This window comes from Phoxinus phoxinus, assembly GCF_949152265.1.
Source record: "Phoxinus phoxinus genome assembly, chromosome: 9".
Lineage (NCBI taxonomy): Eukaryota > Metazoa > Chordata > Actinopteri > Cypriniformes > Leuciscidae > Phoxinus > Phoxinus phoxinus.
In genome coordinates this window covers 2,746,817-2,774,807 of record NC_136884.1, presented here as the reverse complement: position 1 = coordinate 2,774,807, position 27,991 = coordinate 2,746,817, and the positions used below count along the sequence as shown (strand labels likewise).

At 38.8% G+C, this 27,991-nt stretch overlaps 1 protein-coding gene across 50 annotated transcripts in view; it reads right to left on the bottom strand.

Moving 5' to 3' along the window:
* The window catches only part of plekha5 (pleckstrin homology domain containing, family A member 5), a 149,532-nt gene that overhangs the window by 12,750 nt on the left and 108,791 nt on the right, over nt 1-27,991 (bottom strand). For 15 of the 50 annotated variants that reach the window (XM_079623214.1, XM_079623225.1, XM_079623260.1 and 12 more), the window contains 15 exons: nt 23,911-24,031; nt 22,878-22,982; nt 21,587-21,659; nt 20,540-20,572; nt 18,865-18,965; nt 17,381-17,496; nt 14,605-15,519; nt 9,599-10,049; nt 8,451-8,525; nt 6,512-6,631; nt 4,919-4,972; nt 3,869-3,949; nt 1,093-1,158; nt 263-343; nt 41-190 (listed from right to left, as the gene is read on the bottom strand). In XM_079623214.1, coding sequence (XP_079479340.1) covers nt 41-190; nt 263-343; nt 1,093-1,158; nt 3,869-3,949; nt 4,919-4,972; nt 6,512-6,631; nt 8,451-8,525; nt 9,599-10,049; nt 14,605-15,519; nt 17,381-17,496; nt 18,865-18,965; nt 20,540-20,572; nt 21,587-21,659; nt 22,878-22,982; nt 23,911-24,031 — 2,542 coding nt within the window. The remainder of the gene's footprint in view (nt 1-40; nt 191-262; nt 344-1,092; nt 1,159-3,868; nt 3,950-4,918; nt 4,973-6,511; nt 6,632-8,450; nt 8,526-9,598; nt 10,050-14,604; nt 15,520-17,380; nt 17,497-18,864; nt 18,966-20,539; nt 20,573-21,586; nt 21,660-22,877; nt 22,983-23,910; nt 24,032-27,991) is intronic. The other 35 variants (XM_079623247.1, XM_079623263.1, XM_079623232.1 and 32 more) reach the window with 13 other exon arrangements.

The following is a 27,991-nucleotide window of genomic DNA, read 5'->3' as shown; positions in this document are numbered from 1 at the left end:
GGTTAGACATCAGTGAGAGTGAGCGGTGTGTGTGACGTACGGAGTTGACTCGTGACAGCTCTCTGCAGGTGCTGAGGAGGCCGCTCTGAAGAACATCTCTCTGCTGGATCACGCTCTGGACCGACGCTGGATTTTCACAGCTCATCTCGATCTCCTGACTGGCTGACAGTAACGCCGTCTCCAGCGTGTGCTGCAAACACACACATGCAGGGATGAGACTATTATAAGACTGCTGTATGTTGAGAACGGAGATGTTCGGTACCTTTTCTCTGTGGAGTTGCTGGAGTTTTTCTTCTTGAGTTCTCACTACTTTATCCTGCTCACAAAGCCGACTTAACTTTGCCTGCAACGGTAAAGTCAAGGTCAAATCTATTCAAGTGGGTTATTTTTAAGCAAATGCATATTAATGTGGTTTATGTTATCGTGAATAAATGTGAGATCATAAAAAATGCATGTATAATAATTATACAACAAATATGAAAAAATTTAATAAAATAATGCAGACTGAAACAATAAAATAATGCAGACTCAAAGTAATTAAAAAAAGGGCATATATAATATCTACACAAACATTTGGGGGAAATATAAAATAAAATACAACTTTTTGTTATCATATTGCATACATATGAAACATCAGAACTATTGATGTTGTTTTTAAAATGATGACATTATAATGAGTTTCAACACCCTGAAAAGCTTTACTTGACGTACAGAACAGTATTGTTTCTCAGTTTGAAAACAGACTTCAGTAAATGTTGTATTATTCCGTATTACGTTCAGGTTTAAATAGGTTTTCTTGCTATTCATGGCTTCAAAAGTTGCTAATATAGCTTGATAAATATATATATAAATTCACATTTGTTATTTAATACCATAATTTTTTCAATATAAGTCTCAATAAATACTTATATTGACAATAAAAGTGTATAATATTATCATAAAGTGTATAAAACACTGTATATATTTGTGCACTATAGATTTTTAAATGTGTAACAGAAGCACAAACGTAAATAATAATAATAGTCAACGTAACCGTTCAATCATATAAACAATGTGTACAGTAAGAGAGCATTATTATAACAATATACTTACATCAATGTCCAGCTCCTCCGGTTTGTACAAGTATGTGTTTTCTCTGTAATCTTCAGGAGTCATTTGCTGAAATGAGAGGAAAGTACGTAAGATATTATATGCATTGTATAATATATCCTAGTAAGTGTTATACAGCGCTCTAGACTGTGTATGAAGCAATGGAGTAAGCGACATGAGCCTGTATATAGTTGAGTTACTACTGCTCTACATGCAACTTACTCCTCAAAATACTGTCAAAATTTTTTACCTTAAAACATAACTACATCAAAAATAACTTTATTTGCTACAGTAAATCTTGTAACAATCGCAGCCAGTACAATATACACATGTGCAGTCAGTTTCGCAACAGGGATCTTTATATACAGTCACACTGTATACAAAAGCACTGGGACTGACAACCAAACAATCATGCAAACTCCATCCAAACAGTTCGGAGGAAGCAAATGGGAAAGTCTGATGGAAGTTTTCTATCGTATACAAACACAGATGTATGCAAAAAAGTATTTGCTTCCTCCGTATTTTTGTCTTATTCCAGTACAAATATCTATATATCCTTAAATCAAGATATGTTAACTTGAGAAGCAAAAGTCTTGATGTCTGAAAAATGCTTAAAAAAAGAAATCTGCCAATTGGGTGAGAAAAATAAGAACTTATTGGCAAATACTCACTTAAAACAAGACTTAATATCTTGTGTGATTGCTTTGCATGTAAACATATCTTGATTTAAGAATCTTCGTACTGGAAAACGACAAAAATACTTAGTAAGAAAATCTTCTTTTTTTTCCATACACTCATTCACACTTGTCTGCAGCCGGATGAGTTTATGCAGATATGAATCATCTCATCACGGAAATAACGCTGTTTCAACACCATCTGGTGTGAAAGAATCAAAAAACTGTTGAGAGCGCTCATGTCGTACACGTCCACAACATCTGCTACGGGACACGGACACACACACGCACACAAAGAGTTTGAGCGCCAATTTAAGAGACAACTCGCAAGGACTACAACAAGAGGCATGTCCTCTGGTAAATATGAATGGATTGTGTGCTGAAAAACAGTCTGGTTTCAGGAGGTCTGCTGTCCTCAGGTCTGTCAGCGCTCGAGTCAGTGTGTGACTAATGATGACAACTAGAAAAAGCTGAGACTAAATCCGAAAGCCCGCACACGCTCGACTACAGGCCAGCAGAGAGGACACCGAATCTCAGCTGGAGCCTCCAGACGCTCGGACTCAGACTTTAAAGGATTTCTTAGAGAGGAGAGGAAGCTGCTGTCGGAGATTTGAAGATCGAAGTAAAATCTGAACATGAAGGGATGGTTCACCCAAAAATGAAAGTTATCTAACCCTCATATCACCAAATGTATGGCCGAGGTGATGGCATGAGGTCGTCAATTCACCTTTTAGGGTGTTTTCACACTTGGCAGGTTTAGTTGGATTAAAGCAAACCCTGGTTTTAATTTTTCATTTTAATAAGTGTGAACGCTGCGATCTGACCCCTGGTGCGCACAGAGACCCCTGTGTGAGTGTTTACACTTGTAGTTCGGTTTGCTTGGTTCATTTGGTCTGGATCATGCATTCACATTGGCATTTAACATCGAACCTAAAGATTATCTAAAGGCAAAGGGATATGTTCACATTCACAACCTGGTTCCCCAAAAGCATCGTAAGCAAACTATGGTCGCAAGTTCCGTCGTTATCAGCAGTTCAATGAGTCGGTGTTTCCCGAAACTATCGTTCCAACGAACATTCGCAAATTAGTGTGTTTGGAACGACAGCTCTCGATCTGCGGTTAGAAGCAGAGTTTCTAGTTTACATGACATGTGGACTTAATACATCATTATTTAAAATGAGTTATTACTCCACCACGTGCGTGACATTATTAACCAACGTGGTTGAACAACTAATTTGCGAGTTACGTCGTTGTACGGGAAACACACCCCTGTTTTGTTGGTTTTTATTACGTATATTTTGCGTATAAACTTCCTAAATTGCATGTCCTCTAATCATTTTTTACTTAGAAAGTTGTCAATTTGGTGACACATTTGTTAAATATTCCTCACATTAAGCTACTAAAATCAATATATTATGTAGAAAATATTAGTATAGGCCGGTCTCAAATGTTTTTATTTATGTACAAAATCTCATATGCGAGATAAAATATGTATGTCTCATAAAAGCTCATGATACTACGAGTGAAACTATTAATAAAAGAATAAGCTTAACCTCTCTGTCATAAGGAGAAAAATATAGTTTTAAAAAAACTATTGCAAAATACAGTTCTATAATGATTATTAAAACGTCATAGTTACAGTTATCGTCTTTGATGTGAACGGCCCTTGTAAAACCATGTTTACGTGACATTTTCTGCGCAATGCTTTTCCTTTGGAGGTCAAAATGGTGTGTGATGCCAAATACAAACACAAAAAGGCTTTGTAAACCACACTGGTCTCCACACACGCGAGATTGAGTGAATACATGTAAGCTGGCGTGATGGATGAAGCCATTGCTAATGAACGCGACATTAGCACGAGCAGCTGGTCAGCTAGCTGTGATGCGCACGGCTGTGCGGTGTACGAAACGTTCAAGCCATGCCAATACCAGTTTGAGTTTCAACAAGAAAACAACAACAACAACAACAACGACGACGAAAACCAATGGGATATGCTGGAGCGAAACCGACACAGGATGGGGCAGTGAGGGGGTGGAGCTTCGACAAAGAGGCGGGGCCCATGACACGAAAGGGGAGGAGCATAACCATGTGTTCCAAGACCTTACTTGCTGGTACAGTTGCGGCCTTGGCGCCGAGTTCTCAATCATAGTGTGAATCATGAAGATTATTGGCTCATTCTCCTTCATCTAGTACGTGAGGAGGAGGAGGAGGAGGAGTAACAGCTGTTATCAAAGCACTGCAAGACACACGCTGTGTGTTTTAACCCTCACTAATATCACAGGTCTGCTTTACTCATGCTTTTTTCTTGTTCACTGTTCCAGAATAATGACTTCAGTAATGCAATATAATGTTAAAAGATAATAAATTGTTTTGTGAAAGACCCTTGCTGGAGAATGTTGACCTTTTCAAAAACATCCTCAGCTTAAAACATCAAAATGTCCACCAAGATGTGTTTTATCAGCGATACTGTGTTCACTGGAAAGTGCTTGATAATATGCAAGATAAATATTACTGCAAGTCTCTCATCTTTACATAAGAATAACAGGAAAACTTTTCAGACCTCAACAGTCGGGACTGGGGCAGTGTTGCTGTTATTATCGTTCAATAAAACTACAATGAAAACCATTCAAAATCATTTTCAGCAACTTTTAGACATTTTAGACAACTTAAACTTTAAAATCTTAAATAATAATGATATATGCGGTGTAGCATTTGTATAAAATACCATAGTGTTGTTTTCTGAAAATACATTACTAAAACATTCAACTACACCAATCATAATTCTTTATGGTATGAGTAGTTAAAACCCAAGTCCCAAAACTTGTACTTCCTGAACCAAGGGCTTTCAAAACAGAAAGGTTATTAGTTATATGAACAATACGACACACACACAGTAGGCTTCCATTGAGAATGGAGAAACTAAACAATACAAATGAACTATCTTTTTTTTTTTTTTTTACTACTATAAAAAAGAATGAAATGAATCAGCAGTGAGCTGCTATTTTAAGAGACACCATCTGTGTTTAACAGACGCAGAACTTCTGCAGAACAAAGAAGTGTAGCAGATGCACTGACTGGAGAACAGAGGACGCTTGGGTTTGATCTGAGCTGTAATAAACGTACAGTATAGCCAGAGAAACAGGAAAGTCCCTCACCTGGCTGTCCAAGTACATGAGATTCCTCTGTAGGTGATGGGAAAGGATTTCACTCTAGAGACGCCAAGAGAAAGAAGATGAGAGGAGAGCAGTGAGAAAACGAGAAACTTTGGGCTTCAGAGCAGGGGAAGTGCAACAGAGACGGTGCAAAAAAAATCAAAACCAAAGAAGCCATTCAACTGCTGTCAACGCCAACAACGGCGAGCTCCACTTCATCCTGAAGTTCATCATGCACTTCTATGAGCGATATGAAGCAAGCCGAAGAGCAAATCAGAAATAAGATCTTGCATATAAACGGGTCCACCAGAGGAGAGCAAACACACACACACACACACAACTTCTGCGGATCATGTTCCTCAAACTGCGTCAGATGCATGCAGCAGTCGCACAAAACATGATCAAAACCTACAGGATTGAAGGAATTTGCACGTTAGTGGAAAGGAAAGGACGTTTCTCCACATAATGACACTTTATAATAAGGTTTCATTTGTTAACATTAGCTAATGCATTAGTTAACATGAACTAACGGTGAGCAATATATATTTTTAAAGCATTGATTGCCATAGGCATAGAAGAACCATTTTGGTTTCTTAAAGAAACTTTCAGCAAACAGTTCAAAAGAACATTTTAATAATTTAAAGAATCTTGGAAATGTTCAATGGTTATTTTTCTTCATGGAAACATCAAAGCCAATAAAGAAACTTTAATTTTGTTAAAAAATTGTTCAATGCTTGTTGATGTTAGTTGACAGTGCATTAATTCATGTTAACAAATATTACTTTTGATTTAAAAAAATTATTAAATTATTATTGTCTAATCTGAACTCTTTCCCCAACACCATAAAAAAAAAAGTTGCTAGTCAGCTATAGCATTTTTTATAATTCTCATGGCCAACTGAAAATTTTTGCTTTAAAATCTAACATACAATATGTCAAAAGAAAGAGCAGAGAATCTGCTTTTAAACAAAACAAAACATTTTATTCTATCTTCATGCATTATTTTGTTTTAAATCAACACTTGAATCTGGGAGGGTTTAATAAAAAAAAGCAACATTTTGCTCAAAAAGCTGAGAAAATTGCGTTTTGGTCAAAGACCACATCCGGATTATTCATAACGATAATCAAAAGACAGACCGAGTAGATCGAGTCCATCAACACCACCAAAGCTTCACATACCTTTTAATTTATGATCATGTTATTTTACATGTGCGTAAGCAATGCTTCTCTTGCTTGTTATTGGATCTGGAGATTCTTTCAGAAGAAGTGTAATAGCGCCCCCTACTGTGTGTTACACTGAAATCATGGATTTCCAGAAAAAAAAGCAATAATGGGGAAAGAGTTAATAAATGCACTAGAAGTATTGTTCATTGGCAGCTCATGTTAACTAATGTAGTTAACTAAATGAAACCTTATTGTAAAGCACTAAATCTTGCATTGAAACTTACAGTAAAGTAGACATCAGCCAATCCACAACAGCATGCGGAAGCAATGGGAAAACCACCAGACGGGGGAATGAAAGGGCGAGGTTGTGGGGTGGCTGGAGGGTTTGCAGGGTACACTAACAAGCCCTTTACTCTGGGATGCACAGGCTGACCTTTGGGTTGGTGGCATCGAGGTTTATCTGCATTAGCTGTGCGAGCGTGTGCTCACGGAGGCTGTTGAGCTCGGCCTGCTGCCGCCTCAGTTTGATGAGCAGAAGAGTCAGTTCCTCTGGCTGCAGCGGGACAGGACAGCGTTAGTGTGGGCCGGGGTCAGAGGGTTACGGGGGGGTGGGCCGTGTTGTGATACAGATGTGTAAAGCACATATGGAGGAGCTCTATTAATATTTCATCATGTGACCACAGGCTTTTTTTTAAATTAAAATACTCAGCCTCCCTGAAATCATATCACAGATCATTTCTGCCTATTGTATTTCGTGTGCTGAGTTGCAATCTTTGAACATTTGCTGGATAGACTGACATAAACCTGTGATATCTGATTCAACATGATTAACCAGCTCTAGTCCAGGTAAGGTGCATAAACCAGTTTAGTAACCATGAAGAAACAGTTTCTCTTTAGAAACTAAGTACAATCTGGTTTTTCCAGCAGGAATAGCTGGAAAATGTGCTTTTAAGAAATGAAAATCAAGCACAACAAAATAAAATAAAAGGTATGTATATATATATTGGTTGGTGTGTGTGTGTGTGTGTGTGTGTTATTAACTGGTTTATGCAATTTAGCTGAACCTGGTAGAGCTGGTTAATAATGTTAATTAGATATCACAGGTTTATGTCAATATCCTGAAAATGTTATATGCTTCAATGCTTCTATTTTCTATGTCGATAGCATTAAAGTATAATATTATAATATTAACCAGCTAAGTTGCATAAACTAGGTTAGTAACCTTAAATTTAAAGGTAAGCTGTTTTCCCCCAGCAGGAATAGCTGGATTAAGTTTAAATTAGTTTTTAAGAAATGCTAATTTATCCTTATAAACGTGTTCTTCCAACCAATTAAGCGACACGTGAAGTAAATAACCCTGGGATCTGAGTAATTTTGTTTGTCATTTCATCTTGGGTTATAATAATTCAAATAAAAGAAGTAACATCACACAAAAACAAAGATCGTAAAAACCTTCTCAGGGAGATGAAGAGGCTTTTACCCAAATCAAAATGTTTAAGATACTAAATTTAATTTCATGGACTGTAGCTAAAGACATTTTTCCAACGGTTACCCAGTGATGATGAGTAAAACACATGGAGGAGCTCTATTAATATTTCATCAAGTGACCGCAGGCTTTTTCATTAAAATGCTCGGTCTCTCTGAAATCATATCACAGACAATTTCTGCCTATTGTATTTTGTGTTAGCGAAATTAATAAATAAAAAGCATAGGCTTAACAGGTAACAGCCAGCCTTAGGCTGTCAAAACTTGAAACGTCAAGTAAGAGAATAATAATTATAGTTTTAAGAAGAGCTTATGGTATTAGCACTTCTCCTGCGTGCTGCTGTCACAACACACACACACACACACACACACGCTCATCGCTGTGTCAGAGGCAAGGCATTTAATTCAACCTAAAACATAAATAACCAAATCTTCTGCATTGAAACAACCAAACACACACACCTTGTGCAAATGGCATGTACTTGTACTTGTAGAACATATTTGAATATCCGTTAAACTCAACATGAAATGCATTTGCAACCTGTTTTCCTTCCATAATGTGGAATATACCTTCAGGTGAAGCAGATCAAGTCATATTTTGATGAAAGATAAGAAAAACATTTTTACCTTTGAAATGATGAATCGTGCACTGTAAGACCAGGAGCATGTATTAAGAAACTAAATCAATTTTGATCTCATGTTGACTTAAAATAAGTCGACCTACGCATGTAAAATATTCTGTCCTAATTTGCAAGCCAAAGACCGAGAAGCCTGAACGAATCCTCAGTGGCTTGCAACTGAAAAATGCAAAGAGTTTGACAGGAGAGCAGAGTTGTGGATCTGTGAGTTACAGAGGAAGAGGTGGGTGGAGAAGAGGAGAAGCGTACCGTTTTGCCTTGCAGAGACTGTGCAGTGATGCTCTGTGCGGGAGGAACAGGCCTGCGCTCGGCAGGGTAGGAATACTGAGAGAGAAAGAGCAAAGCACGGCAATCATGACAATTGGAACGAGCCGTTCTGGTGAAGAGAGCATTAAACCCTCAGCATTAAAGGAAACGTAAAGACTAATGTGAGCGGATAATCACCCGGAGAAATGATAGTTGTGTGATTATACAATCAATGAAAGACGTGTCTGAGCATGATTCTGGTTTGAAAGACGGATATTCAGTCAAACTAAAAAATTATTCAGATACTAGATTATTATTATTTTACTTGTGGGTGCAGGACACTATAGCTTATTTATGTAAGGGATAGCTAAATAAAGTAAACTGTGACATATTATACCCAAAGATTCTTCATACAGTGACTAGTAAAACTTGGGACCAAAAATTATTCAGACACTTTGACCTGATCAGTGTTTTGTCTTCAATTGCTAATGCTCTTTTTACACACAGACTGAACAGAATGAAGCATTGCTAAGTAACTGGTTGAGCTAAACTGGTATTATCTAATTGTGTAGTTAAATTTAACAGCTGACAGATAGTCAACATAATTCATCTGAGAGACAGTCTAACAGAAGGATGGACAAAACCAGTGAAATATCAACTGAGTTCATAACTCGTCATATTTTATTACCATTTTCTAAACTATAATTAAATGCAGGGTTCCCACAACTTAAAGGTGGGGTATGTAATTCTCTTTTTTGGCCATTTTTTCAAAATCAATTAAAATCCTATTCCTAAACCACTTACAGCCACTGAGTTAGAAGCACTGAAATAAAAATAAAGCAATTTAATCATCTGTGGAACGGGCAGGACTCGAAAAACTCCAGCCAATCATTTCCAAGACCACCTAGAATCATTGGACAGTAAGTGCGTCAATCAAACGGTTGTACCATCCCCCCCTCCCCCCTCCATGTCCATGTTCTTTGAATGGGTGGAGTCAAAGGAAAGAAGATAGGACCATTTGAGTTGTGTATTTTCAAAATCTGCCGGCCGTTTTCAAATCACATACCCCACCTTTAATGAGTTAAGTTGAAACCGGGAGTTAATGATTTAACATTTTCCCAGGGTTGTGGGAACCCCATATAACTCTTTACCTTAGAGGGGTGCGGTCGATGGCGACGTTCAATGGTCACGTCCCCACGAAACACCGGCGAGGACACTTCCGAGCGGGAATCTGGGTTTAGAGGCCGATTAGGGGAGAAGGTGTGGTAACCGGCCAGTGATCCGTGGGAAGGGGAGGTGGGGATGGACTCGGTGATCTGCCCCATGGTTTTAGGGCTGGGGAGCGTCCCGTATCCGATCCGGGTGTGAGACTGCCTCTGCTGCCACTCGTACAGCTGCCACATGGTGTCGTCCCGTATGGAGCGCCGCTTCTCTGCCGTGGTCGGCTGTAATGCCCGGTCGTACATCGACCCCGTAACGCTGCAGATGCTGTCCGGCCGAAGCATGTTGCGCGGGAGCGTGCGGTAACCCTCGGGATAACGCGGCACGATCTGCGCCCGGTGGCTCGGCATGTTCCTTGGCAGCGTTTGGTAGGATGTAATGCTGGAAAACAAAGAAAGTGGAGTCACAAAAAGGTCAATGATATACAAAAACAACAGCACTTCGAGCAATCCACTTGAATAAGAGAGTTTTATAATACAATCATGCTAATAAGCCCGTCTTTGTGATGATTTCCTGTTATGCTGCAGGTGATAATTAAATGGGAACCTATTGTACTTTTTTACATGTTCAACTTTCTTAATGTTGCTGTTTGAGCATGAAAAATATCCCTCCAGCGGGAGTTATTCTCTATATCAGTGTCAGTGTTTCTGAACTCCTGAAACGCCTCCATTGTAGACTTGAGATTCTTCCGGGAACGAACACGTCACAATACTCCTCATTTAAATAATTAATATGCATAATAAAGGGGCGTGGCCTGGTTGAGTTAGTTAGTAGTGTGTTAAACTGGCGGTTATGGTAAGGGGCGGGACATTTCCCACACACTTGAAGTGCTTGACCAATCACAACACACTGATCCAGCCGACCAATCAGAGCACAGTGTGCTTATCAGAAGGAGGGGCTTCATAGAGACAGGAAGTAAACAGAGCGTTACTGACAGACTGAGAAGAGAGGAGCCGCAACAATGGAGAATATGAGGAAAATAATCAACATTCAAGCCTGAAAACCTGTTCTAGTAGAGCCCAAAAACAACAGCAAGACTTTGTAAACAAGCACAAAAGTCCCCATTAAACACTGGCTCATTAATATATGATAAAAGAGTCGTGCTCATACTCGTGGCAGTGCTGCTCGCTCCACAAAAGCCTTCACCTTTGACTCCGGCTGACCATTAACCGGCTCTAATTTTCACTTGTCATCTGCCGATCGCTCAGAAATAATTACAGCATACATGCATCATCAACAGGAACCGCAGGAAAACAGATGGGAAGACTGAGAGCGTGCCAGTGGCGCTTCTGAAGACTGTACTGATGGAGGGTTACGAGCACTACTCTTGCAGGAGCTGGTGATTTCGGCTTCATTTTTATAGGCGCCATTAAAAGGTTTGGCTTGCACACCCTTGTACTGACAGAGTAGAAATCAATAAAGAGCTCCGAGTGCCAAAATTCACAAACCACAAAAGTCACGTCTCTATTTGCTCTTTTCTAAGACGAGAAGCTCAAAACCATGTCGGCTGGATGTAGAAGACCAACTAAAGTTTTTACCATAGTGAACAATGCTGGCAGCAAAAACCATCAAATATGGAAACATCCTATGTGACAGATAAACATCCTATTTATATATTACGGCACCATGTTAATTCTTACTCGTTTTTTCTTTTTTCTTTTAATGGAAATATCTTTTAAATTTATTCAATTTTTTTTTTAAATTAAATGTGTTTGTCCATTTTACTCTAAAATGAAATATAATACTCAGAAAAATTACAATATTCAAAATGACAAACAAATGTGAAACTAAGAATTAAAAAAATATAGATATTTAATTTTTTTATAAATATAATATATTTAAAAATATAAATTAAAGCATGCATTTATTAACAAACTCAATTCAACATTTAAAACTAATATATTATTTTTACATTTTTCAAAATAAACATTTTAGCAGTAATATTTTATGCCATTTTCATCAGTGTATATTAATTATAAGTTTAGTCGCACTCGCCATCTTATCCTTGTTTTTGAATCCAAAAAATCTGTCAAACTAATTTTATAAATGAATGGTAACACTTTATTTTAGGGTCCAATTCTCACTATGAACTAGTTGCTTATTAGTATGCATATTACCAGTATATAGGCTGTTTATTAGTACTTATAAAGCACATATTAATGCCTTATTCTGCATGATCATATTCTACATCCCTTAATCTACCCAATACCTAAACTTAACAACTGCCTTACTAACTATTAATAAGCCGTAATTAGGAGTTTATTGAGGCAAAGGTTGTAGTTAACAGTTAGTTAATAGTGAGAATTTGACCCTAATCTAAAGTGTAATTTATTGTTTAGTTATTTTTATAAGCATTTTATTCAAATTTTGAAATCTAAAATAAAATGATTATGCTTACAAATGTGATTGAATTTTTGTCTGTGTTTGCTGCAATCAATTGCACCCTGAATCTTGAGTGTTGGTTACGTTAAACTAAATAACCTAAAATTCAGCTGCATTACAAAGGCAATAAATAAATAAATAAACAGACCAATCGCAGCATGAGATCATGCAATCTGCTGAGAGTTCGGAAAGAAAGTTTGTGGTGATTGGACAAGATGTGCATATGCAAAGACCAACTGTCAAAAATAAGCCTGACAGCCGCCTAAACAAGCATTGCGATATGTGCATGAGTTGCAAAAATATTAAAGAGAGCAGAGACACGCTTCACCAATGCCTTTTGATAATGAGCATGAATCAGCATCTTAAATAACGCAAACACACGCCGCTGTTCTCTCTCCTCACTCGCCTTCCTGTTCCTCTTCCTGCGCTGACAGCAACTCTGATCCACTTTTTCGTGGTGCTCGAGCATAAAGCTCCATGACTTATTCATCTCTGAGGAGAGGAGGACGAGACAAGCGAAGCAAACGCGCGTCGACTGCAGGGCTAAACGGAGGATGGCACCTGACAGCAGCAGCGGCTCCCACATAACCGGCTTCCTGCTCTCGGCTCGGGCCGGCGGAGGCATTGAGAACGGCCAGAGGTAAAAATATCTGTTCGCTCGTGATAAAGAGCTCATGCCTGCAGACGCTGGAGTTTGTTGTGTCAGGGGACTGAGAGTGGGAGAAGAAACACTGCGTTCTGCTGCTCTCTGGCACTGCTGATGCTTCAGACACAGAATGATGCATGAGTCCAGCGTTTGTCCAGTTTCTGACAAAAATACAACTATACATGCACTCACACAGATTTTTGCACGTTTGTAAAGTGCATATTGTAAAGCATGCATTGTGTAGTTCAGAAATATACATAACTATGAACAATAGAAACTACACAATGCTACACTTCAACTAACAAATATTAATTTTGACTAAATAAACATTATAAACTACTAAATAGTTAGATTAAAAATAAATCATATTACAAACTATAAAACATACAGAATTAAACCTACAAAAAACTCAGATAACACCCCCCCCCCCCACACACACACACACACACACACACACACACACACAATACACACTTTAAAAACTACAAAATGCTAATTTAAAGGGACCATGACATGGATTTTTTATTTTATTTGACTATGTTCCATGAGGTTCACATGAGGTGTGTGTCTGTGTGTGTGTGTGTGTGTGTGTGTGTGTGTGTGTGTGTGTGTGTGTGTGTGTGTTTTAAGGGTCGGGTACTTTAAGGCTTGTCAGTAAACGGCCAAGGTTATGATCAGCTAACATCATTGCATAGGAAACCGTATCAACGCCCGATAGTGTTTTGAAAACATTATTCACATAAAACCATAATTGCCAGACAAAGCATTATGAAATATTTACGGTTTGAGATGCAGCTGCTGTCAGATCAATACAGCTCACTGCTTTCTCTGTCAACAAAAGTTTCTTTGCGATCTCTCATTAAACTGTGCCTCGTTTACAAAAAAAACACATAATCCTGAGACGGAATATGCGACAACATTAAATTAAACCATTCACTTGTTTCCAACACCGGGATCCTTCAGAAGTCTATACTGTGACGCTGTTTAAATGAAATCTTCCATTTGTCAGCAGACTCAAGTGCATCTGTATACTATATAGTGTAGAGTGTCAAAGCATATATTCGCACAGTTGATAACGTGTTTGGTGTTGTATTTTGTACAAAAAAATATGTGTAGCATTTAAAATGCTTGAATAGTGTGTACTGAGTAAAAATCAACTGTGGCGAGTAACGCTGTCAAATCACTAGCCAATTTGGCAGGTTACTTATGTTTACTCCCTTTGCTGGGGAAGTTTGTGTAAGCCAAATCTGCACAGAATTAGCGCAAATACTCAACTCGTGAGTCATCGTGATATATTGATTTTTTTTTAATATATATATATATATATACAGGTGAAACTGGAAAAATTTGAATTGTGCAAAAGTTCATTTATTTCAGTAATTCAACTTAAAAGGTGAAACTAATATATTATATAGAGTCTCATTGTATGCAAAGTGAGATATTTCAAGCCTTTATTTGTTATAATTTTGATACAGTTTATGAAAACCTTTTCACAATATTCTAATTTTGAGTTTGGGGTTTTCATAAGCTGTAAGCCATAATCATCAAAATTATAACAAATAAAGACTTGAAATATCTCACTTTGCATGTAATGAGTCTATATAATATATTAGTTTCACCTTTTAAGTTGAATTACTGAAATAAATTAACTTTTGCAAGATATTCACATTTTTTGAGTTTCAACTGTATATACAAAATAAGCTGTAACGTAGTTAATCTGGTTTATTTCTTCTTCTTTTTTTTGGCTAGTAGAAGTTCTGAATGGCCAGTAACTTACAAATTTTGTAGCCAAATTGGCCGGTAAGTGAAAAAGTTAATTTTAAACCTAGTGTATCTATAATATTTAAATCAAATCAAATAAATATATATTTGATATTGAAATGAGAGCTCTAAAGCGTGCGTCCTCACCTCCGGGTGTCGTCGTCCGGGGTCCGTGTGCGGTGCGTGCGGACCCACTGCTCCAGCTGCTGCATAGAGCTGGTTCTGCTCAGGGATCTCTCGGGTTCTGCCGGCTGTGGCGGGACCGGCGTCCTCAGGGGCATCGTGTTGCTCATGTCTCCGGGGCTTCGGTCTCCTCCTCGTTCGCCGGAACCGTTGACCTGGGACGGCATGTACGGTCCGGGTCCTGCGCTCTGGATCTGCCTGGAGGACGAGACGGCCGCAGCGATGGCCGCCGCTTGAGCCGGCTGGAGTTTGATGCTGTTGATCTTAGTGAGCGGTCGCTCCATTGTGCCCTCTTTCTGGAAACCGTATTTCTCGCCCTCCCGAGGGGGTGGGGCGGGTTTCTCCGGGTCTTTATGCTTATCTTCCCTCGGGAGCGTGAGCGAATACCTTCCATCTTTCTGTAGGATCTTCTCGCCGTCTTTTGGTGGCGCGTCCCTCTGCAGCGTGTACTTATCTCCGTCCTTGTGTAGTGTGTACTTCAGCCCGTCTTTCTGGAGGAGGTACTTCTCTCCGTCTTTGTGGACGGCGAATTTGTCTCCGTCTTTCTGGAGGACGTATTTCTCCACGTCCTTCTGCAACATGTAGCGGTCGCCGTCCTTCTGCAGAGCGAGTCTCTGAGCTTCTTTGTGCAGAGCGTAGTTGTCGGGGTCTCTCTGGAGGGTGTATCGCTCTCCGTCTTTCTGCACGCTACTCCTGCTCTCTTTGTCTTTTTGGATGCAGGGCTGCTTGTCCACGGGTTTCTGCTTCTTCTCCTCCTGGTGGTGAGTCTCGCGGTTTCTCTCATTGTTTTGGATCTCAGGTCGGGTCAGGACTCGGTGATTCAGCATGTTGTTCATCTCCTGAGGGCTGCGTGGGTCAACCTTTACTTTCTCAAGCCTGCTGATAAGAGAGAAAGAGTGAGAGAAAGTCAGAACATTCATGCTTCTTTGGATGTTACCGTTCATGTAGTGTGTAATATACAGTAGCTGTCAGAGAATGTAAAAGGTCTGGCAAAGTTTCAAAGATCAAAGTGCAGATACATGGAGTTATTGTCTCCAAACGAAAGAACCGATTCATGAAACGAGTCGTCACTAATTCCAGTTTTACTTCCTGCTCGAACCTTCGTAGTTTTGCGCTGTAAGCAGTCGACCAATCACAACAGACTGGGTCATCTGACCAATCAGAGCAGAGGAAGCTCTCGGATAGGCGGGGTTTAGAGAGACTGAATCCTTGATCAAACCGTTTCAGACGCTGTGAGAAAACAGGCAAATCTGCATTTTTATGTTATGAGAAAATTAAAGTGTTTTTTGACCTTGGATGCATGTAGGCCTGTTGTAGGAGAGTCCTAAGATCCTTTAAAATAGCATAATGGGGCACTTTAAAGGAAAAAGCAATCAAACTGCTCTAAATGCACAATATATGAGCACAGATAACCAATTAAATCTTTACTAGGTCTGTCACTTGACTAAATCCTTTATTCAAATTGATTTACATACTGTGATTCACAAATTGTTTACGAATATTTTCCAAAAAAGCCCTTAAATTAAGATAATTTATGCTAGGGTTGTTGCATAAGCGTGTTTGAAGGGTTGCTGATATGATATTGTGGTCTTGAATGGTTTGTAAAGCACACTTTTGCTATCTTTGCCTCTTTTATCATCCGCCAAGTGAACATCTTAAGTATGATCAATTAGTAAAGTAACAGAAAGCCTCTCCTTTCCTTACCTTAAGTTTAATACTTAGGGAGCAGTATTTACACATTAAGAGCAACGGTCTGGTGGATCTAACCCTTTGTTTTACATCTAGTTTCTGTCCCTATCACAAAAACCTCCACTGTAATGTCTACGCCAAGAAGCTTTCATAAAGATTATGCATTAAAACTGTGTAATACAGAGCAACACTCCAACTAAGTCACACACTTTTGGACCAAACATGCGTTTCCATTAATAAAAGCCACTTTATTTCTATGAAAAGTGTTTGAGCCACAGCTCATCACAGCTGTGATCCAATTGCCAAAAAGCAATTTAAGTAAAAAAATCAAAAAAGCACATGTTTAAGTCTGAGAGATTTCTTTGGCATCTGTGATTGTGCTAAAAGCTGCACTGAAACAAAGTCTCAAAAACATCCACTGCACTTAGAAATCTGTGAAAATCTGCGCTTGTGAGACTCTCTCGGGATAGAAGAGGCTCTTGTCTACAAACTCGACAGCTTTCCTCAAAAAGATACGACAAAAGCGCCGTGATAAAGAGTGCTAAGAGCAAAGACGAAACACTGAAGTGACAAGTTAACGATATAAAAAGTTCAAGATAAAGAGAGAAAAAATAAGTCTACAAAGCCATGGTGCAATGTTTTGGATTTTTGTGGCTCAATGTGGACCATTCAATGTTTAATATTTAGAACGTCTTTAAGCCATTTCGTAATGATTGTACTTAAAAACGCTGACTTTCTGACATACAAAATGTTCTGAATCAAACTCATTTAAGTGTTCTCTCATCAAACCTGATGATAAGTACTTATTAACATTATTACTGATCATAAAGAAGATATTTTTATTTTATGATTATTTTTAAATTATTTATATAATTAACTACATTGCTTCATTATTATTTGTATTCTATTTTATTGTTGTTGTTGCTTTTTGTACTTATTGGAAAACAAACAAACAATTTGCTGTAAATGTCAATGAAGTGGTGCACCATGGATTTCAATCAGATGTGTTCTTTCTGATTGGATCAGTGAGAACCAAAGCATGTTTTCTCACCTTCTGATTGGCTCGGTGTGGACCATTGCCGCGTCCGTCATAACCTTCATCCAGGACTCCATATCTTTGGCTGTGTCGGTGCTGAAATAGTATGTGCGCATGTTTGGATGCGTCGCCTAGTTGTGAGAAACCAACAGAGCAACCTGGAGGACAAAAAGAGCAGACATTGAATATCAATAAACAACTGCCTTGTGTCCTAGTTGATGTCAGCGGCACAAAATGCAATAATGCTGGAGCAGTCTTTCTGAAGTGAGCAGATCTTCGTCAGGAGGGTTTGAGTTGACAGACCCCCATCGTTCAGAGCCTCTCAGGAGTGTGTCTGACTGCTCCACTCTGACAGCTTTTGTCTGGATACTCCAACTCGTCTTTCACAACAGTTTATAAAAGCTTTTAAACAACAGTTTACAACGAATGAAGCGCTGATCGCTTTGGAGTAGTTAACAAGAACTAGTGAGACCCTAGATGCCTCAATCTACATAAGCAGCTTCCTCCTAAAGCAGAAACAAATGTATTTCAATTAGATGGACTCTTAAAAATAAAGTTTTTTAATTGGCATCAATGGTTCCATGAAGAACCTTTAACATCCATGGAATATTTCCATTTCAAAAAAAGGTTCTTTAGAGTGGAAAAAGATTCCTTGGAACTGTTTTTAAGAGTGCATCGAATATTTTATTTGGAAAATCTTTGATATTATCACTTATGATTAGAGATGCAGTGATGTTTCAGCCGCCGATATTAATCAGGATATCGGCTATAGCATGAAAAAGGCCAAACAAACCAATATTATTACATTAACTGCATGAAGGCAATGGGTTGTATAATTTTAGTGGGGGAAAAGCAGTCAATCTTTCTCAAAATTCATACTTGTATATGTATATATAAAGCAACAGTACTGGAATTATTTGTTAATGAGTTCATTAAAGAAATATGTAATGTTCTATTATAATAAGTCAAATAAGAGTATTTGATTGCAAAAATAACCTCTGAAGACTGTCTTATAATGGATCCAATCCATGATCATCCTGGTATTTAATGTGCAGTGTGAAAAAACTACAAAAGTATACTACATACTTTTGTATAATTATACTACAAAAAGGCATAGAATAGTGCATACATATGCAAATTGGGAGGCACCAATAGTTAAGGTCTAGATAATGAACAGATTTAGGCGTTCCTGGTTAATGCGATGAGGTATGTTAATGTGTCATTGTGCGGACTCAATACTCACCGCATTAGAAAAGCTCCATCCGGTAAACATGTTGACGCTCGAGTTCATGAAGCCTCACAGAGAACAAGCCGCACCATTGTGAGAATAAGATAAAAAATAATGAGTCGACATGAAAACATCTGCACTAATCGGCAAATGACTCCACTGAGAATAAAACTCAAGTATTTCATCTTTACTTCACCGGTCCATCCACCTGCCCATCAAATTAACATATAAAATATGGCCATTTTCGAAGGATTCTGAATACGTCTCTGACCTTGAAGGCGTATTTCCTGCTTATGTGGTCATCCACGGACAGCATGGAAATGTGGAAGCTGGGCAGGAGGATACTTCCCAAGATCCCTTCTTCTTTCTCATCTGAAGACACAAAGAGAGAGAACATTAGCATATATTAGACGTCAGCCAGGGAACTTGTTACATTTGCAGCTGAAGCCATGACTGAGTGTTTATTTCGGCAGGGGTGTTGGTAAACAGACAGTCTAGCGGGGCTGATGGGAAAACTGCAGGGCTGTGTGCATTCGAGCATGTCAATGAGGTTGTGACTGTTCTCGACTGTGAGCTCTATCGTTTTGATTGCAGACTGCAACGAATCTGTCAAGAGTTGCTTGCCGACGGAGTCAATTCAGAGTGACAGCTGTGTTAACAGTTACTGTTATCCTAATAATGCAGAAAACAGCACGTTTCCATCACCAGTTTCCATAAGCGCAAGACTTTTCACAGCCATTATGCCCTTTATTATTTCCAACAAACACATGAAACTTGCAAAACTCATCATTTTATCATCTGTAAGGTCACTTAAAGAAGTACCAGCATGCATAAAGTCAGATCAACAGCCATTTTGAATGATATTGCGGTTATACAGCAGTTCAATAAACCAGAAGTTAATACTGAGGAACTTACAACCAACTAATTTGTCTGTCAATGAAAATACTTCAAAAGTCAAAAGAAAAACTGCCATAGCACATCTCCATGAATGTGTTTCAACGAATGAATCAGTGTGTTTGAATGAATCTGCTGAATGAATGAATGGTTCAATTAATCACTCAAAAGACATTTGTTCCTGAATAAATCAAATTGGTTGAGTGAGGAATTCAATGATTGACTAAAATTCAGTTTGTTTCCAAATGAATCAGTGTTTTTGAAGGAATCGATTGAGTAAATGAATAACTCACTCACAATTTTATATACTTACTATATTAACGGTTGCATAATTAGTGTTAGGCAGATGTTTGAATCCCTAACCTATTCTTTCCTGTAGCACAAACACAAACAGACCTTGCAACGCCAAGGTCATGGGTTCAATTCCCAGGGAAAGCAAGAACTGATAAGAATGTAAATGTGTATGCAAGTCGCTTTGGATAAATAAAAGCGTCTGCCAAATGCATAAATGTAAATGTAACCCGAAATATGGGCAATATAATGATGCTTCAGCACCATGTGTTGCTATCGTCTTTTAAAAGTTACACGGAGCAAGTTTTTGCATCCATAAGTTTGTTCTGGAAACATCCCACACACTGTGAGCGGCTCAGATCCGTGAGGCGGTGTTCAGAGCTCCTGTGTGTTGTTGTTGCTGAAGGAAAGCCGCCGGTGGCTCACAGCAGACACCGCTGAAGCACTGACAGCAGCGAGACCAACAAACAAACACAGAGATTTTCTATTCTCTTGTCAAGATCAGACTCAGCGTGGCAGCTTCAGGGAAACCACATACTGATACAAAACAAATAAAAAAATAAAAGCCTAAAGTTAGTTCAGAGCCGGATATTAGAAATACACAGCTCTAATAATTCTGCTCAAAATCTCACCCAACGCATAATTCCACAAACAATTACATAGATTTAATTGCAGTAATTGAACCGCAGTCATTAGGACAATTCTGGTTCCTTAAAAGGATAGTTAACCCAAAAAAGAAAGTTCTATCATTATTTACTCACCGTCAAGTCTATACATGCATGAAGTTCTTTCTTCTGTTGAACATAAATGAAGATATTATTTTTTGAAAGAAGTCGCTTTTGTTTACCAAGGCTGCATTTATTTGATTTTAAAAAATCAGGGATATATAAAAAATTTAAATAACCGTTTTTTATGTGAATAGACTAGAATTCTAAGTGAAAATAAAAGTAAACAAAAATCTGTAGAGAATCCATGTGTGATTATTAGGTATCACATGCCTTGCATAATACGGTGGTTTTACCTTGGCAACAGCGAAACTAAAACCAGTGAACTAGTGCATCATCATGACTGTGTGCAGTACCAGCTAGTACAGACAGGAGGCGTCAGTGATCCTGCCCTCCTCTGTGGTCAGGGCATTCAGCTCTTTATCAGTGACATCCACACCGGTCTTCTTGAGCAACATTTAATCTGACCCGCACATTCAGACCCACAGAAAGACGAATGATATGAACAGACTGAGAGAGCTCTGTGCAGTCCGAGCACGTCTGCTGCGTAGTTCGAAAACTCCTCTGTCTTCTCTGTCAGCCAATAAACAGCCTCGACCCTCATGGGCCCGGCCATGAAAGAGCGATCTGATTGCACTGCCGGGCTGGTTAATTGCACAATTTATGGAGATCTAGGAGCGTGTCCTCGGGAGACTTCAGCGTGCTGCAGAACCCGTCCAATGAGACGCATTTGGACTCAAACTGTTTTTCCTCCCTTCCTTTCTCGCTGAATATGAGTGTTTATTAAATAAAATACTTGACTATAAACTCTAGAACTGAATCATTAGTGAATCGAAATCAACACATGGAATCAGAATCATTAAATTGCAACTCATTTCATTGTTACTGCTCATATAAAGTTCTGGTTACAGTTAGCATAAGCAAGCACTCATTCAGCATTATTGCCATGTTAACAGTGCTATGATTTTGAAAAATATACCACGTAAAACCCATAGATAGCAGTGCAAGTGTGCCACTTGATCATATAGTGGCATAAGTCAACAGAAACCACACAAACAATGTAAAAGAAGACGCTTGACTCACCTCTGTAGTAGAAGAGGCACATGTCACACAGCACGAACCATCTCTTCTTCCACATCTTCATCCCGGTACTGTCCTGCAAAAGTCCAGAAGCAGCACAACAACTGTCAATCAAACCGGCCAACCAATCACAGTGCATCATGGAGAGCCCCGCCCACTCAAATGCTTGCTTATTTTCCTCAGACAGCACCAAATATCTCTGCTTCGGTCTCATTTTGTTGAGTTAAATTGCTCCGGTTCTCCAGAGCACAAACTCATCTCTTTTTTAAGGCGACTCGTTTTATTTGAGGCATGAATCATATTCATATTCCTCCCTCGTGTTTTACTGTTTGTTGTGTTAATGTTTGCACCGTGTAAGCATGTAAATTTTAATTTCGACAACAAAGCCTGACGATTCTGCTTGTGCTGCGGGAGCAGCTTTGATGGAGGATGTTTGGGGAAGGGGAGAGACCACCTCTGAAGTCGTGTTTTTCGTGGAAACACACTGCTTTCAAAGGAACGCTGGCGCAGCGATCACACACACAAAGACAACATGAAGTCACTGATGCGGCCGTAGCGCTTTATGCGTTTATTTCACTTTGCCTTTTATGTGAAGCGCTTTTTAAAAATATGATGCAAAAGCACAAATGTGCCTAGGGAGTCGTGCATGTACTGCATAAAAACACAGGCAGATGAAGCTCTGAATGAAACTTATGATGGATAAGCTTTTAAGTGCAGTCAAATCTCAGAAAACATGACCATCAGCAACAAAATAACTCAAAAAAGTTCAACTGATAACATTTACCGCGGTATGCACTTCTCTGGAAGTACATTAGTGTACGGTATGCACTTGTTTGTACATGTACTCTAGAAGTACATTAGTGTAACATGGTAATGCATATCATTACCATAATGCAAAAACAACATTATACTTACATTTAATAAATGATATTTTTTGACTGATACTTTTTTTGCATTACAGTAATGAGATTATGTCTGAATATGCTCAAATGTCATGCAAATAATGCAAAAAAATATTTCTATGATGCTATATTTTTTTTCCTGTTGAAGCACATAAGAGTCCCATGAAAATGCATTTCATTACCGTAATGCAAAATAGATTTTTTTAAATAAAATCTAAAATAAAATAAAATGGGATAATTTATACTTTTTAGTTTTGTGCATTACAGTAATGAGACTAAATGTGCATAAATGTCATAAAAACAATGTGATAATGCAAAAAACGTCATTTTTTCCTGTTGATTTTTCCACGAGATTCTCCCACGCGCATGTAAGATGCTGGAGTCACACACACCTGTTTGTAAAGCCAGCCGTTTTTCACCACCGGAGCATTGGGGTTCCTCCTGATAGAGTTGGACCTCTTCCCAAAGTTGTGGACTTTCTTTGAGGACCTGGATGGCTGCAAACAGCACAAGAGGAGATTATTCTGAGAAATGACACTTCCGAGAACTCAAGCTTGCTTGTATACATTATTCAGTGATCGAGTTGTAAATAATTACAACTTACTAGTGAAGTCGTTTAGTGGAGCTGAGAAAACGAGTGCAAGGCATGCATTATGAATCGACGGCACTTACGAACCCTTACAATGTTCAAAATCATCTTAACAGAAGCCGAAACACATGGGCAACAATAACAATGTGTGGATCTCGCTCTGATGAGACACAATCATACAGACCAGCAAGTCCCTGATCTCTGGACTTCCGATTGTTCATAATGATAATAAATCATCAGAATAAAAAAATTGTCTCGTTTCATCATCTTAGCATCTCCAGAGTCAAACTAACATTTCTTCCTGACAAAAAACTACCATAATCAGCCTTGTGAAATGTATGCGTTTATGTATTTGTATGCATGCAATGTATGCATATTCATTATGCATAGGAAAAATAATCCATTCATGAATTGTTTATCTTGTTTGGGTGTTTTTATGAGTTTAGGGATATGGTAAGTTGTCTGAATGACTAGTTGAGTAGTATTTTGAATGACTTGAATAATGAGGTTTAGAAACCTCTCAACGACAGAGTTTCCATCCATATATTTTTATGCATTAAAAATGCAGGATGGAAAAACAAGATGTGAATCAAATTTACTGAATGCGTTTAAAATATCTGCAATGCTCACTTGAGATGGATATCTAACTAGTTGCGCATCCTAACACATTATTGCATTTTTTATGATACTCCATATCAACTCAAGCAAAGACAATGAAGCAAATGTCCAGTAATGAGGACAATAATTGGTCAAGATGCTATTGATGCATGATGGGACAGTCCAATCTGTCACGCTGGAACTAGGCCAGGGTCAGTGAGTGTGTGTGTGTGGCTCACTCTGGTTGTGGGACTGCTGGGATGTGTGGTGTAGTCTGAGCCGCCCGTGTAGTTCGACGCTTCGCTCATGGTGCTGGTTGGACGCTCTTTCTTCTCGGCCTCTGGTGCTTTGGTCGCTGGTCTGGAAGAGGAGGAGAAGAAGAAGAATAAGAAAGAAGGAGATGCAGGGGAAGAAAAGAGGAGGAACATCAAAAATGAATCTTCTTTGCACATCATTCAGACCTGTAGGAATATTCTGGGTTGTTTATTTGATCTACTACATGCTGTCTATTACCACAGACGATTATTTATTCAAATGCGTTTACAGCAAAGTAACTCACAACGGAAGAAAAGGAGAAATTCATTAACTCCATATAAAATATTGTGGAATAAGTCCCACCTTCTGAACAAAAATAGCTTTTTGCCAACTGGTAAAGTCACTGCATCGACCTTTAGAAGCTTAGATGCGCTTTGTATCATGATTTAAGCATTTAGGGGCTGTTTACACCTGGCCACTTCATGCGTTTTCTCAGATCGGATCGCTCTCTGATTTATCAAAACGATTTCATTTACACCTGGTCACATAAATGTGTTTTCAACGGATTTAAAGCTGATATTCAATTCCCACGCTATATGCCGATTTAATGGAGTTCACGTCACCGAAAGCAACCGATATGAGCTGCATTTTATTGATCAACTAATTTCAAAATCAAAAGACGGCAATAAGAGAGAGCGGCAACAGCCCTGGTAAGATCATTTAGTTTCTTTACTTTTAATGAAGATGATTGTGTTAAGAGTCTGCGACTTTCACTTTGATTTGCGATAGTGCACGTTGGCTTGATGAGTAGATGCTTAGTCATATCTGACTATAACATGACATATAGCCAATAACACGCTCTCACACGTTTATTTTTTAGCTTTGTTGGGAGGAGTCCATTTTACATATGTGGTTTCAACAACCAGATGCAGTTACACTTGTCCAGTTTCGTCAGGAATGTGTCCCAGATCTCCTCCTTAAGTGGTTTGAGCGATCGGGTTCAAGTCAGTCTCGAATGCGTTTCGGAGGGCATTTACACCTGGTCGTTTCACGATCGGATAGCTATCCAATCACAGAAAACACATGAAGTGGCCAGGTGTAAACAGCCCCTAAGTAACACAATTTATGAGACTTTTGTAGTCAGATTTCATTCTTTGGAGAATTTGATGTTTCCCTATTTAAAGAGATATTTATTTTTTGGTTTATTTCAAACTTGATGCATATGACATTTCCAAATGCCTACTATGCGTTCATTAGAACCATATTCTTGCAGATGCATAAATTTTACCAATTCATTTCTACCCACTAAGGAAGATTGTTTGTGGTCATCGACAGCATGCACCTAAAATAACCAGAAAAACTGTGACTGCTGTGTAGATGCGTGAGGAAAGTTCTTGAGCTTCTTCTGGGAAACACTCCATGAGTTTGGGCTGTAAATTGCTGTTTTAATAAGTCAGAGCACTTCAGCATTGAGACAGAATGAGAAAGACAGAAAGGAAAGGGGAAAATCGAGGAGACCGGCCCCATGCATCAAAGCAATTACTCACTCCACGTCTCCGCTGATCTACTCCCACACAATTGACATCCTTAAATGGCCTGCCAGCTCCGGGTCTGACATACCGCATCCACAGTTTATGACCTAGTCAAGCTGAAGGGCAAAAGCAAACCCACCGCCAGAAAAATCAAGGTTTAACACCGAACGTCACGCCAGGACAGACCACAGCCTTATTTAACGAAAGTGAAGGAAAAAACATAATAAATATGGGCATAAAACCCTGAAATCCCATGACACACACGAATGCTGGAGGCGGATCGGAGAGGCACTGTCCCGTAGGGTTGGCCTATATTCTGGCGCTACGGTACAGCGACGACGTCTCGGGATAGCGCTGCTATCTGGAGCAAGGGAGAGGGAGAGAACACCAGGGTAAAAAATAAAGCTGTCTGGCTTCTGGGTCACCTCGCAAAAAAGAAAACACTTTCTTTTCACAAAAAAGCTGAATATTAGCACCGGTTAAACTGATAGATCGAGTCTCCCACATGCGCTTCTGACAAACTTATTCGCATCAGGAGGTTAAATATTGTTGTGCTCTTATTATAACTGCATGTAAAAAAATGGCTTCTGCTAAACATCTTAGACAGACAAAATAAAGTTATACAGGTTTGGGACAAGTTGAGGGTGAGCAAATGGATTTTTTTAGTCTGAACTATTCCTTTACCACAGATCATTTGCATGGATGCCTGTCTTTTGACACAAGCATCTGATTTTGTGCTGGAAACAAACACAAAGAGACGCATTGTGAGACGCAGTCATGCACACACACCAGCGCCACAGAGAGAGATGAAAAATACAAAAACACATTACACTGCTATCCTGGGTCACACAGACCCGAGTACGACCTTCCGGGCCGCCGATCTCAAATTAAATTGAGCATTCAACACGGCTATAAGCGCTCATTAATTAATCTCTTCTGAATAATGAGCTTTAGCGTGCGCTCAGTGGCCATCACTCGCTTGACATCTGACGGCGTCTTCAGAGGAAGAGTGGCAGCGAGTGTGAAATTAACCGATGTCACCCGGCTAAACCGCGCTGAATCCAGAGATAATTGACGGAGGAGTTTAGATGGGTTTGTGGGTTGGATGGGCACCGGCACCGACTGGAGGTCAGCAGCTAAAATGAGTGAGTCATGCTAGCCTTAAAAACCCAGCATTTCTCTCTCACAGCCTTCAACTCGTGCTTTTCCTTCACGGCAGCATCATTACAGGGGGTTAAACTCAACAGCCTCGAGGAACATTGAGAAAATATCACAAAACTGGACTTATTGGATTCATTCCCAATGTTAGACCTGAAAAATCAAGCTTTTTTGTTTGTTTTTTAAAGGTGATGAAGTCAAAGAATTAAAGTAAAATGGATTTTTATCCATCAGGAATTGATTGGAAACAGAAAATTAGATGGAAAAAAAAAGTCTACATATGGTCATCAAGAAAATATCACGAAACTGGTATCAGATCTTCTACACGCATGCGTCCTTTTGGATTCGTTCACAATGTTATACCAGAAAAATCGAGCTTTTTAGTTTTTTTTAAAGTTGATGAAGTCAAAGAATTGAAGTAAAATGGAGGCGGGACATGATTTTATCCATCAGGAACTGATTGGAAACAGAAAATTAGATGAAAAAAAAAGTCTATATATGATCATTCAAGGGGATTGGTTGAAAAATGAGAGGGATTTGTGATGTCACACAGAAATTAAAGTAGTTTCAGAGGAGGAACAAAGTAATATTTTATTATCATGAAGACAAACATTCTTTACATTTCTTCATAATAATGTGAATAATTTAAAATAAGACCAGGAACATCTGATAAAAATAGAAAATAATCTATTTAGATAATCAATATATATATATATATACATACACACATATACAGTATAGTAATAGTAAATATATTGATATATTGATACTATCATTGATGCGTTTAAAAAAAAAAAAGATTTTGTTTTCGTTTTAAATTTGAGTTAAAGTTCCATTAATTTAGTTGTTTTTATTATGCATAATATTATAAATAATATTTATACACATTTTTTTGCATAATTTCAGGGGGGATTTTTTTATTTCATTTCACATTTTAGTCTTCGTTAATAATATGTATATCATATAATAACCTGCTATGAAGGCCTCAATTGCTGTCCTACTTTGCATCCCAGATGTTACCTAAAATGAACAGACAGGTAAAGCAGCATTCTGGGTATTTTGGGGCATCTTAGCTCTGGAAATCAATGTCAGAATGAGGAAAGCGTCTCTTCAGCAAAATGTTCCCCATCTTGGTTGCTTTCAGGACAACATTATCTCATTGTCCCAGTTTAGTGCTTGACATTTTAGAGCTATTTCCAATGGTGTGTTTTTTATTCTGACAAAACTTAATGATAAACTGTCACAAAAACGAGCAGAATGGCATCGTTCTCGATCAAACGGGAGGCCACCAGGGGCATGTGTACGTCAAGCCCCGTGACGGCGTGTGTGTGTTAAGCTGTGACTCGTGACGAATGAGTGTTTCATCTCCGTCCGG